The sequence below is a fragment of the Coffea eugenioides genome, chromosome 11, assembly GCF_003713205.1.
Source record: "Coffea eugenioides isolate CCC68of chromosome 11, Ceug_1.0, whole genome shotgun sequence".
Lineage (NCBI taxonomy): Eukaryota > Viridiplantae > Streptophyta > Magnoliopsida > Gentianales > Rubiaceae > Coffea > Coffea eugenioides.
In genome coordinates, this window is record NC_040045.1 from 41,839,630 (window position 1) to 41,852,681 (window position 13,052).

The following is a 13,052-nucleotide window of genomic DNA, read 5'->3' on the forward strand; positions in this document are numbered from 1 at the left end:
TGAATTTACAGCGTGGGTTCAGTGGTATTTCTGTAATTTTATGGCAGACGTGTTTGCACAATTTCCGGGTCGTTCTATTAAAGATGGATTTTTTTTTAATGAATGCCTACGTGCCAAATTACAATCACTACTGTTTTTCTACTTAATAATTGTTATTCTGGTTTCACACTTTATAGAGTAATCCCACCGTTTTATGATTAATTTCTTGGTTGCAATTAATTTATTATTTTATGGAGGCGTCGTATATTTTTTTAATTTTTATTTTTTCTCTAAAATATACACACACATAGAGTGTACCTTGCCCACTTGTCTATAATTATCCTTTGCATCTAAACAATATCCTAATTCAATCTATTTTTCCAAAAATATATATATATATATATATATATATATGAAGGACTTTGGGAAGTTGGAACCTCCAAAGTCCAAACCAATATTTAAATACAAAATTACCTTGTTACCCCTTTGCGGTTAAGACTTTTAACTGATTCAATTTCTATTTTGAAAAATGTTATTTACACTTTATTTTTTGTTATTTACACTATCACCATTTGTTTTATCATACAATCTAATAAATAAAAACTATATAATTAAAACGACAGCAGGAGTGTGATTAACAAAAATGAGAAAGCAAATAATATTTCTCTTCTATTTTTCCTAAAATATTATTAGCACTTGAAAGAGTAACTAACAGTTGTAGGGCAGTTGATTCCGGTGCCTTGACTCCTCATTTTTTCATTTTGGTGAAGACTGAGTAGCAGCATATATGTTAAAAGCACTCAACTCTGCCATCAAGCAGGTTTTGAACCCTGACCATCACAACATTAAATTGAGGTTACAATTTCTTTCTTGCATTAATCTGGTGAATTGGTTAAAGAGTATTGCGCTGAAACAGAGAATCCCGGCAAGGCTACAAAATTTGCAGAACACACCCTCCTACCCTTCTGCAATGCACTCAATTAGAGCCTTGAAAGCCTTGACAGCTTCCAACATCTCAAGCTACAGATCAGCATGATTTATGACTAGCCTTCTTTCCAAATGAGAAGGTACTATTGCAAAACTCTGTGGTGTGACTGGACCTTGTAAACCAAAAAGATTTTCAAAAAGACAAACCGTAGCTCAACCAGTATAGATGTTATGATCCAAATGAACCAGTGTTGGGGAAGGCATCAATTTCGGGGTGCATAACCCTTAAAGAACAAGATTCCCAAGCCACCTATTGCAAATGTCAAAATGAGAGAGACTCCAACAGGATCAACATAAGCCGTCTCACTGCTCTTGTTTATTCTGGCTGGATGGGCTCTTTTTCCCAAGTTCTCATGAACAAGATTCCTAAGATTGTCCAATTGATGCATGATTTGGCGCTGCCCCCTGGCTATGTTGGATATCTGGCAGATAGTATGATGACACAGAGAAGGTTAATCATGATTAACACTGGTCTAGAATGCAAGTAAAACAGATGCGACATCTTATAAAGATGATATCACGAAGACGATACATCTTTTAACGAGCAGGAACAGTTAAGGACAAAGTTCTACGAATATCAACATTTAGAGGACTATGATCATGGATTGCCATAATAGAGTGTCTTCTAAATAGGTGAGTCCCTTGCCAAGGAACATATATATTCCCCGAATCTGGTCCGCAACATTAACCCATGTAAAATCCGGCCGAGCACTTGCATAAGACTGAATAAAAATGACATCTGCTCAAAATAAAGTTCAAATGCCAAAGAACTAAAGAAGCATATAATCCTGACATCCATAAGCATAACTGGAATTCAAATTTCAAAGTCATATTGATCTGATGACAGCACACACAAACTAATACAGCAGTATTCGTATTCACTGCCATCAAACCAGATATCACTTTTTTCCCTATAAGGTCAGTTCTTTGAAGTAATATATTTTAACCCAAACATCCTCTATGCAGTTCTCTTTCGATGGATAGCTATCTACTACCACGGCAAATCACGCGATAAAAATTGATAAAACAAGATAGTATACCTCTTCCATCAGTGGAGCATCCTTCCCTAAAAGGGAGGAAGATGAGGAACTCGGCATTATACCTCCAGTTAAGGAGCCATTCTCTAAGCTAGAAATAAAATGAGAAGTCGGTGCAGAGCCATTACAGGCTTCAGCTTGCGAAACCAAATTTTGTGAAGGTGGGGATGATCGTCTGCTGGTTAGCTTGGAACTAAATTCTTCAACCTGGGATGTGAAATCATCCATCCGAGCATTTAAAGTAGATATTTGTTCTGATAGCTGCATGATGGCCCCCTATTTTGATCCCAGGGAAAAAAAATAACCAAAAATTTTATAAGACAAGCAAAATCACAAAGGTCATTGGATTGCTGCTGCTAACAACAAGCTATCAACTGGCGCAATTGATTAGGGAAATATGCATGAGTTTACCTGGTTAGGTAATGGTGCCACTGAATCTGTTGTCCTGTCCTCAAATCTATGGTTATGGGAGGAAAATCCATTGGCCTTAGAGAAACTATTGTCCCTGTGGGTAGAATATGAATGTGACATACCCCTGGAAAAACAAATAAAAAAAGAACTTGGTATTAACATTCCAACAGGTATATATTGACATCAAATATAGAGAGAAAGAGAGAGAGAGAGAGAGAGAATCAAAAGCACATTAAGACATGCTGGCCAGAAAATGGAGATACAGAAAATATAATTCTCCATTGAAGGTTCAGGGCATTGGTGGATAGGAAGCAACAACAATAAAATCCAGGCAGAATCTGTGTACCAATATGCATGTGAATTCAAGTTTATTTGTTGTGAAATAGCAACTTGTTAGCAAAAGAAACTAGTGGAATTTAAAAACAATGAACATCAGCAATCTTTAACATTTCCCAGTGTAACAATGCGAATATAAAGATGTAATCCTTCTATCAGTGCTTATATCTGTCTTCAGACATCTCAACTGGAAACACCCTATAGGCATAGGTAATTGTGGTCAATCATGGGTAATTTTTAATTATGCAATTGCTATCAGAAAAAAAAAAAATCAAAGGAAAAAAATCTAAATGGAAACACTAGCAAACCTGGAGAAGAAAGTTGGTAGTCATCGTTTTCTTTATATAGAAATATCAAATAACAATAAATACATATAGAAGATAAAATCTGAAGGTCATGCTTTACAAGGCATTCAAATGATTGTAAGACAAACATCAGATAATCAACCTCTTAAGATTTTTATTCCTTTGTGCTACCCTTTCTGCTGACACTCGAGAAAGTGCTTTTTTAGGGCTGGAGACAATATCCTCATCTATGCTAAGCTTTGTCTTCAAATCATCTGGCAGAGCCTGCAAGACAGTGAGAATTGAGTTAGGGCCACAAGAAGGAGAAGACACCAACGAAAAGTGGTAGAACATATCATACCATAACTTCATTCACAAGCTTTTCCAGTTGTATTTGTTCAATATAGGTGCGTGGGGTATATGAACCTTCCAGTCCCAGCTGCTCTGCAACACTTTTTACAACAGCCCGGTCTCTTCCTTGAACCTTTTATGGAGGAAAAAGGAACAGAAAATAGCCATAGTTTCAGAAGTACTTCCAGTCTAACTAATCCATCTCAAACAAGAAGTTTCTGAGAGGCAACATAGCAAGATTTCAATACAACCCATTAAGGACACTGATGCAACCAAAAAAGTTCTTAAGAACAATAGCATACCAGCAGAAGTATGACAATTGAAAAGAACAATCAATTCAAGAGGCATTGCTTAGATTGCTACCTGACCATGCCAGTTATTATAGATATTATTATATTTCTTGTTTATTCCAAACATCTGAACTCTAGTAGATAAATTAAAATTGATGTGACACAATCAAGGAAAATATGTGAAGAGATGCCGAGATGACATGATTTCAGCTCTCACCTCACACGGCAGATTGCACTGCCTATGATTAATTTCCGTGCTAGATGACTAAATAATTTTCAAGACTTCATATTCAAGTAAACATAAAGCAAAGAATCTTGTCCTATTGGTCACTCAAAAATAAGTCTGGAGCAAGCCTCACATCTGCAGAGGGAAGGGGAAATATATTTGTTGGGCCCTTTTCTTGGGGTTAAGGATCAGGCAAACTATTTGGCATTATAAACATGTGGCATGAATTCTATTGACTATATAAATTGAAGGATCCAGAGCAAGCACATGCTGCTAATTTCATGAGTTACTAGAACACCGAAAGGAAAGTAAAAAGAGATTTTCAATGTAGGGGCATGCAATTGAGTATGAGTAGAAAATCTGCCCAAAAGGCAATATTAATGAGAAACAAGATATAGAGAGGAGCAATACCTGAATGTATTGACGGTTGAGCTGCTCCAGCCAATCAATTTTCACACAGACCTTATCATCAGAGAATACATGACTGCTTCTCTTAAGTATAGCTGCTATTGTGTATCCCAGGGCCATCAAACCACCAAGAAGCCGCACGCTAACTTCAAATGTTATTCTTGGTGATATTACAAATGGAGAATCTGTGACCCACTCCTATGATTTCAGTAGCATAATAGAACTCGTCAATACACTCGCAACATTTTTTTGTTACATATATTGACCGCTCCCCACATAATAAAACAATGCTCCAAACTTAATGTATGAACAGCCGACAAATGAAAGATAACTACATTATCTGCTCTTAACTCCAAACTTCTTATCCAGTTACAACTTTCAATGTCTATGTCATAGTGCTACAAACCAAAAAAGCAGTCATCATACCATGTAAATACAACTACAACTGGTTTGACTCGGTACTTACAAAAGCACTATCGCATACATATCCTAAATAGCTCATCTGTTTCAGGACAGCAAACATTAAGAACCTCGGTGCACCAGAAGCAACAGATGCATATCTCTGTCATAACTAGCTAAACCGATATATCTTCCTATAATTGTAGTTACAAATAGCATTATATATCCAAACCTCTGTGCAGCATTTACTAAAGCATAATTTCATACTAGACCAGCGAAATGACAACCAAGCAATTTGAATTTTGGACAAATTACTTTTGCGCCATTCATCAGAAAGTGAGTAAAACAGGAACAAACCTCAAACATGAGATTGTACTTCCCATCTTTATTTCGCATCCTTAGGTATGATTGGCATGTCTCTGGATCCTCGCCAGGTGGAAGAAGATATATATCATAAGTCTGCTCCTTGATTTCTGCATGCTCTTCAGACAGCACAGACTTGATTTGATCAACTGTCAAACACCTTGATGACTAAAAGAACACGGATAGAGCACTTATACAATCGAAAACTTATATTGCTAAACTACAGAAGAACTAATGAATAGAAGATACCTTTTCTTTCAACAATTTATTGGCTTCTATTTCTTTTCTTTTTAGCAGTGATAAAGGTTGGACGAAGGAGACTAGGAAGAAAAGAAAATAAGTAAATTACCTTAAGAATATAAGTAGGACACTGGAATCCAGTGAAAGGATTGAACTTGTTAATGATTTTAATATGTGCAGTCTGGAGGTCAGGCTCAATATAAGCTTTATACATCGGATACACCTGTTTGAAATGTTACATATAAGAGCTTCTAGCATGCAAACCCAATTTATTGCATTTGTGCACTTGTCTGAGAAGGACAACAAACCGTCTCAGATATTTGGTGGATTATTTCTTCAGGCTCTTGTCCTGCTCGTTGAATGTCCCGTAGTACCCGTTTTACAAGGTCAAAATGAACACCCCCTGTGACGGATACTCGAAGATCCAATAAAGGCCGCAATTTCTCACTTAAAGCATAGATGCCCTCAATTATCACAATGCGAGAGCTTGGAACTTCAAGTGTCCTGCCACAAGCATGTTGCTTAAATCTATGATACCAAGTGCTCATACAGCAGAAATCAAGCAAATATGCACAAACTTAGTTTAGCTTATCATAAAAACATGGAATATTATCTCTTGCAGGAAAGAACAAACATAGAACAACTCTTTTGTATAATCAAACTGTCGGCCATGTTCTCAATCAAGAAAAGTTGAAGCGAACACCAACTCATAGAAGAAGACACTTTACAGAAAACATATTTTGACCAGATAGAGCTAATTCAAGATTATCCTTCTAATCATCCAGCAATTAAACTGGCGCTTAATGTTAGCTTAGTAAATTCCATATTACTTAACATGTATAAACAAAAGTTGTTCAAGAGTTCAAAAGCAAGGAACTAAACCTGTATCCAATGCGGGAGCTGGATTTGAAATCATAAATCGGAACCTCAACCTGCTTCCCTGCTTTAAGATCTTGGATATTCTTTAACAATGTCTCATAGTCAGTCAAGCGTGGATCTGTTTTAAGAGTATGAATTTACTGTCATGCACCTCAATCAAGTAAGATTTACTCATAAAACATAAATATATATAAAGTCCAATTCAAGTTTGTCGAAATTAAGTAAGGTGCTAGGTCATTTTCAATATATATCAAGACTTGGCCTATGAGTCACAATGACGTAACGCTGCCTATTAATAATAAACTTAAAAAAGAAAGCATGAAATGGATTATCACAATTATTGGTCCAATAAATGAATCTCCCTTAAATTGAGTAAGGCTTTCTTAACTTGGCAAACTAGGTCAATGACAATCAAGAATGAGGTCCGACGAAAAGTGCAAAGATATGTGGGTATACATCGTTGTTACAAGCTCAAGTAAGACAAAATCTCAATGTGAAGTCATCAAATTCAAGTCAAAAGAGTCTGAATAAAGTATAACAAGTAATTGAAGAACAGGTCTCACCATCGAAGTTGCCATCAACAATTCGGCTAGAATCATTATAATTGTCCATTGAGATGACTGCAACAGCTGGCATAAAATTGAGTATTTTCTCAGTAAATACAGTCTTTCCGGCTCCAGAAGGACCAGCCACGCCTACTAATAATAGTCCATCATTCTTTTGTGCCAGCAGCTGAAATGCCCGGATTACAGCAAAAAAGCCCTTCTCAAATGATAAAGGTTCCGGGATAGGAACAATTTCATAGCGATCAGAACCCCTTCTCCTTGCTAATTGAACTTGGTCTTTCAGGAGGCCTGGTTTTTGGTGAGTTGATTCAGATCTAGAAGCATCTTGAACCATTTTTATATTGAAAGCTTTTCCTCTGAAAATGAGAAACATGGACACCGTCAGAAAATTGAATAACTGAAAAAATAAAACAAGGCTGGTCCAGAGAAACAACCTTCTAAACTTATAATATCTTGTCAACATTCAATATATAAATAAAATGAGTTGAATTGCCCTTGCTGCCTTAAACTAACCCATAGAAGTGATAAATTTCATTGCTTCTCAACTATCAAAATTAGAACTTAGATTGAGATGCAACCTTCATGACAACAAACGAAATGCTAGCTACCTTCATTTTTCACTCAATCTCCAATACTCTATGTTGTAATAGACATCAAAATGACGACAGTGTCAAAACATTCAGTTGGAATGTCCAAGAACTAATTATATGCACTATAGTTCGAATAAAGTAATCCAATGATTCTTTTTCTCTGGGCACTGATTACTGAACCCTCAATCAGCCTATGCACAATATCTCACTGAGTGGGATAAAATCTTGTTTTTTTCCCACAAAAAAGTCGGAACTGTGCAAGTATTTCTTCCAGAAAATTTTTGCAGTCTAAAAACCAAAAGTCTGAAACCTAGCAAAGCTAATCATCAATAGGTAAACAAGTTAGATTACTTAGATTTATAGGCGTTCAACGAATTTCAATGGTAACTTTACCTATCATTTAAACAGATGTGAATTTCATCGCTCTCTCCATAAGAGATACGGCAAATCGCAGAACAATATACTTTAGATATGGACATAGCCAACAAATACTAACAAGATCACCACTATGAACTCCACTTGTTGACCTGATGATCAAGCCATCCAATAACTTAGCACTCAAAACTAAGCAAAAAAAAAAAAAGATCAAACTTAGACAAATTTGACTAAAAATTACACCCTCAGCTACCAGAACGAGGAATTTCTTGGCTTCTAATTTAAGGCTAAAAACTAATTTCACCATAATCCTAATCAGGTGATCTTGCATCAATATTAAATCACTAGCTATATGCTACAATTAGATAAGCAAAATTCAATTAGAACTAATATGTTATAACTTCTAGTGTGCAGTGCAACTTCTTTAAGAAAATGAACTGGATACTGAAACAGAGAATGTACTATATCCCTGTTATAATAAAGATCAAAGATCACATATTTTACACAGCAAAAACAAGGAATTCAACCGGAACAGTATTACCTAGACAGCAATCACAACGGAACCACACAAAGATCACCGCAGATAACCACCAGAACAGATAAAAGCAACAATCCCAGATGAAAACAGCAGCCAAAGTGCAATTGAACACGAAAAACGTGACAGAAGGGAGCAAAAAACACGTACTTGATAATTGCACGGATCTAAGGAGGTAATGCTAACAAACAAAAGTGACCGACTTCGAACAGAAACCATCAAAAAAACAATCAAGAAAACAAAAAGAGACCCCAGATATTGAAATTAAAGGCCATGTTAAAAATGGAAACATGCCCACAAGATATTTTGGATCAAAATATCAAAAAATGATGTCAATGCCGAGAAAAAGTTAACGTTCTCTAGATACTGACCTGTGCTCTCTACAAAGGCACAGTGGGGTTCTCAGTTCTGCAAGAAGAGCGTAGAAGTCTTCTTCTTCATTTACTTTTTTGTCATGGGGCTGTGTGAGTCGCTGTGTTACGGTGTATATTTATAGGTGTCACTTGGGGAAATTTTTATTATTTCTTATTCTTATTTTTTTTTAATTCCTGTTTTCTTGATTTTTGTGAAATAATTTTAAAAATGGAAAGGAATGTGATATTGGGAACTCGGAATTGTGCAGAATTTGCCACGAGCTTGCTTCATAAATACGACCTTTCTTGTAGGTATTGAAGAATAATTATATGGCATTAATTTATAGATGTATTTTGAATAAATTTTTCTTTTTTGGAAAAGTTTTGTTTTTCAAAAAAAAATTAATTCTTTTCTTTCTGATCTTATTTTTGGGATATGAGTTGTTAGACTTTATTTCATTTTTTTATTATTTTCATGAGAGTATGGCGTTCACCTGATACATAAGTTATAGGTGTTTTAACGAATAACTCAAGGGCATTCACTAATCTTTTTTTTTTTAACATTGTTGATGGGTGTGACAAAATTATGATGCAAAGTGATGCATATTGGATCGGCGTTGTTAGACTTTTTTTCGTTTTTTATTTTCATGTTTGGCTAACAAGTACTCCTCTGAAACACTCATTAAAATAGGTTCAAGTGTTAATTTTTTTAGTAAAAATGATATTAATTAAAGAAAGTCTCTAAATGTAGAGGAGCAATAAATATGAGAATGTTGTTCACATAATACATATCTTAGATATAAGTTAGGCGTTTTAATGAATGGCTCAAGGGCATTTGTTAGAAAAATCTTTTTTTAATACATGATTTATGTTGTTGGCAAGTATGACAAGATTATGATGCGAAGTGACGCATATTTGATCGATGTACGATAATGATACGAAGTGACGCATATTTGATCAGTGTACGATAATCTCGTGATTATGATACGAAGTGATGCATATTTGATTGGTGTACCATAATCCCATGATAGTTGATATTAATTTTGAAAAATTTGACAATCTAATTATTGTTTGAGAACAAAATGTGTCTAATGATAAGTTAATGTTGATAATAGTTCTATGCAAATTTAATAATCTAATGATAGTTGGAGTGAAATAGTTTGTGCAAATATCAGGATTTAGTGATGGCTGGAGAACAATAGTTGGATTGTAGCTATACATCTTAATTTTAATACTTTGTTTGTTTCATAGTCTTTTGCTTCTTGTCCATATTGTATCATGCCAAAAGGAATTGAAAAATGTTTGTGTTGCAAAAATGGATAAATGCCTTAAACTATACATGTGATGAAATTAAAATGACAACTTAAGAACAATGCTATTGTAAATACTACAATCTAACGTACATTGAGAAAAACAATAATGTGTTTGAAAACAAGTTTGTAGGATGATTTAAGAACAACAAATATAATCTCAAATTCTCTTGAGTTCAATCTAAGGAGCTGCTTGAGTCTGAGTTGCATGCAATAAATAACCATTATTTCTCATTGCAATTTTTTGTTATTTTTCATTCTATCACCTTGATTTTAAATGGGATTCTATCAATTTCATTTAAAAAAAAGAGACAATACCTGAACTATATACAACGTAGAAATTCTATATGTTCGTTATTTTATGTGAGACTTTGAAGATGAATTTGTGTAGTATGAATAAATAAAAGGTACAAATACGTTTAAATCCTGCAAAAAAGCGGTAAGTTCTCTACAAATTCTCAAGATTTCATTGGATGTCTATGTCCACGCTAAACTATTATTGTTCTACTTCTGTTTTATGACAGTAGGGTTACTTACACCTTGAATTTCCAGAAGGACATGAAAGTGTCATCGGATATAAAGTCATGTTCCAACAAGTGTTGGGCTCCATTGGGAACAAATGTTAACTATTTCTTTGCGCGTCTGTCTGCTCATTGAGATGTAATTCAAGTGTTCAATTTTCAGATTAATAAAGTTAATTAAGAAAGATACATAAATACAAGAGAGGATAATGCTTGTTAGCGGGTGAATTCATATAATAAGTACGAATGCTCATTAAACATCTTTATACAATTTTTCTTACAATATCAAATTCATTACAACATAAAAAATAAATCATAGACGTCTCGTATAAGGATGGCAATGGGGAGATGTTGGGGCGGGGGCAGGGGGAATTAGTGCCCCGCTCCCCGCTCCCCCCACCATACCCCGTTTCCCCCGCCAGGCCACCCGTGAGGCTAATAAAAATTTGTGATATAATTTTATTATAGTTAAATTTTAGCAAACAATCAAGTATTAAAATATCAACACATCACCAAGTTATTATTTATTGTAATTTTACAATTGAAACTCATAAAAACAATCAAACAAAAGTTATTTGAATACAATCCAACATGATGAAATAAATACAACTAAAGTAAGTCAAATTTTCACTTTTGGCACAAATACAATCACTAATTCATTACTGTGCTTGTGCTTTTTTTTTTAAAAAAAAAAAGTGTTATTGTATTAAGTGTAATTAGGAATTTAGTATAAATGTATTAGTAAATTTAGTATAACTAATTAATAAATTCTATTAATAGACATATATAACTATCAATATAATTGATAATATCAATTATATTACATACACTAATATACATTATATAATACATAGAACTAATAATATCATTATCATAAGTTTGTAACTAATTAAATTAAATATTATATATATAGTTATATACATATATATATATTTATTTTTTTTAGCGTGTGGCGAGGCGGGGGAGTATTTCTAAACGGGGGGAGGGGGGAAAAATTCTCCCCGCCCCACCCTATCCCTCGCCCCATTAGCCCTCGTGGGGCGGGTGCCCGCGACCACCCGCTCCCATTACCATCCCTAATCTCGCATAGAATAGATGAGGTAACAATGGAAATTAAGGTCTATTAAGAATCTATTCTCATGTCTTTTTTTCTGGTCAAACATTGGATTCGTTGGAAAGAGTTATCCTCAATTGCCAAAATGGCAAGCTATTGATCCATGTAGATTTTCTTGCTTATTCTTGTATCCAAGATATCGTTTTCATTTGTATGTTCCTCGTATGTTTTACAGCTTCTAAAATAAGAGTAAAAGGCCGTATCAATGTGCTTTATGCCCTAATTACGGTAATAAAATAATAGGCATAGATACCTTTTATATGATGCACCCTTTTTTACAATTACAAAGTCTTGCCAAAAGAGCCAATGAAGTTCGTTGCTTGGTTGACAAATTACTTAAAGTGTACAAGCAATAACATCTACATATATAAATATATATCATAGTGTTGGGCACAGTTAAGTGATTGGACTAGAAAGATCTTATGAAAACATCTTTGTCTTTCGACCCCTTTTCAAAAGTTCCATCAAATTTTATAGGCCACCCCACCACTCTACCTGCAAATATTGCTCTCGGCCACGTATGGCTCTTAATTCACAAGAGCACGGCCATCATTATTGGTGGCTTGGAAAAGTCCCGATCAAGAATGATTCGAACAATAACACAAAGAGAATATGTGAAATGTGAAAGGCCAGTCACTTTTTATCATGGAGCAATTTGGATGTGTTGTTGGCTTATGGGAATTGTTATAGGGCAAAGCTACATATGGAGCCTTGAGGGTCCAACACCCATGATCAAGTCATTTTCTTCAATTCTATTGTTGCTTGATTACTACCTCAAAATTCTCTTGATGATTGTAACTTGCTCTTTTTTAAGGAAAACCCTTTACCAAGAAATTGAGTTGAATGGCAAATGTGGCTTTTTGTCAAACTGGAGCTGTTCTATTGTTGAGAAGTACCTTGATTGATTGAGGCGTGGAGAATGAGGTTATGAACAATTCCAAGTTCAAGTTCCGTTACGACAAGCAAAATCTAGCTATATATTTTGGTCACTTTCGTCCAAGAAAAAAATGAACTAGATTCTCTCCTGTCCTAACTCGAAGTCATGGAAAGGAGGAATTTGATAGTTTCCCAGATTATGAAAGATGTGAAAGGGGACACGGTCCATACGGATGGGAATCTGTTGCTTGGATTGTTACTTTAATTAGAAACTCTTTTGGTTTTTCAGCCACAAAAGAAAAGTATTGAAGCTGGACAAACTACAAGGCCAGGCTTTTGCCCGAAGACACATAAAACGACAGGAAGCCTCAAAGGTGAATGCTCCACCATGTTGGATTGGGCCACTGAGTAGTCTATACAGTTTGGACTCGCTTCAGGGGTTGAACCATTTTGTAGTCCATAGAGTGGGCTTTCGTCTCAGGAGCCTTAATTTAAGTTCTTGCTCTTCTAAGCTTCAAATAATAGAAGAATGTCCTGGATATCCAATTTAATTTTTTTGGGGGGTAATCTATCAAATTTAAGTTTTTAATTTATAACCCGCCATTATTCGTTAATTTTTGTT

General features: G+C 35.0%; 1 protein-coding gene across 1 annotated transcript; it reads right to left on the reverse strand.

Annotated features, from left to right (window-relative positions):
• Positions 1-720: 720 nt before the first annotated feature.
• Positions 721-8,702, reverse strand: LOC113753796 (inorganic pyrophosphatase TTM2). The gene is made up of 12 exons (XM_027298041.1): positions 8,628-8,702; positions 6,754-7,112; positions 6,194-6,308; positions 5,620-5,815; positions 5,421-5,534; positions 5,066-5,239; positions 4,313-4,507; positions 3,396-3,518; positions 3,198-3,319; positions 2,415-2,538; positions 2,007-2,279; positions 721-1,388 (listed from the first exon to the last, which is right to left on the reverse strand). The coding sequence occupies exons 2-12, from the start codon at positions 7,088-7,090 to the stop codon at positions 1,170-1,172; spliced, it is 1,992 nt and encodes a 663-aa protein (XP_027153842.1). The 5' UTR covers positions 7,091-7,112; positions 8,628-8,702; the 3' UTR covers positions 721-1,169.
• Between the last annotated feature and the right edge of the window lie 4,350 nt (positions 8,703-13,052).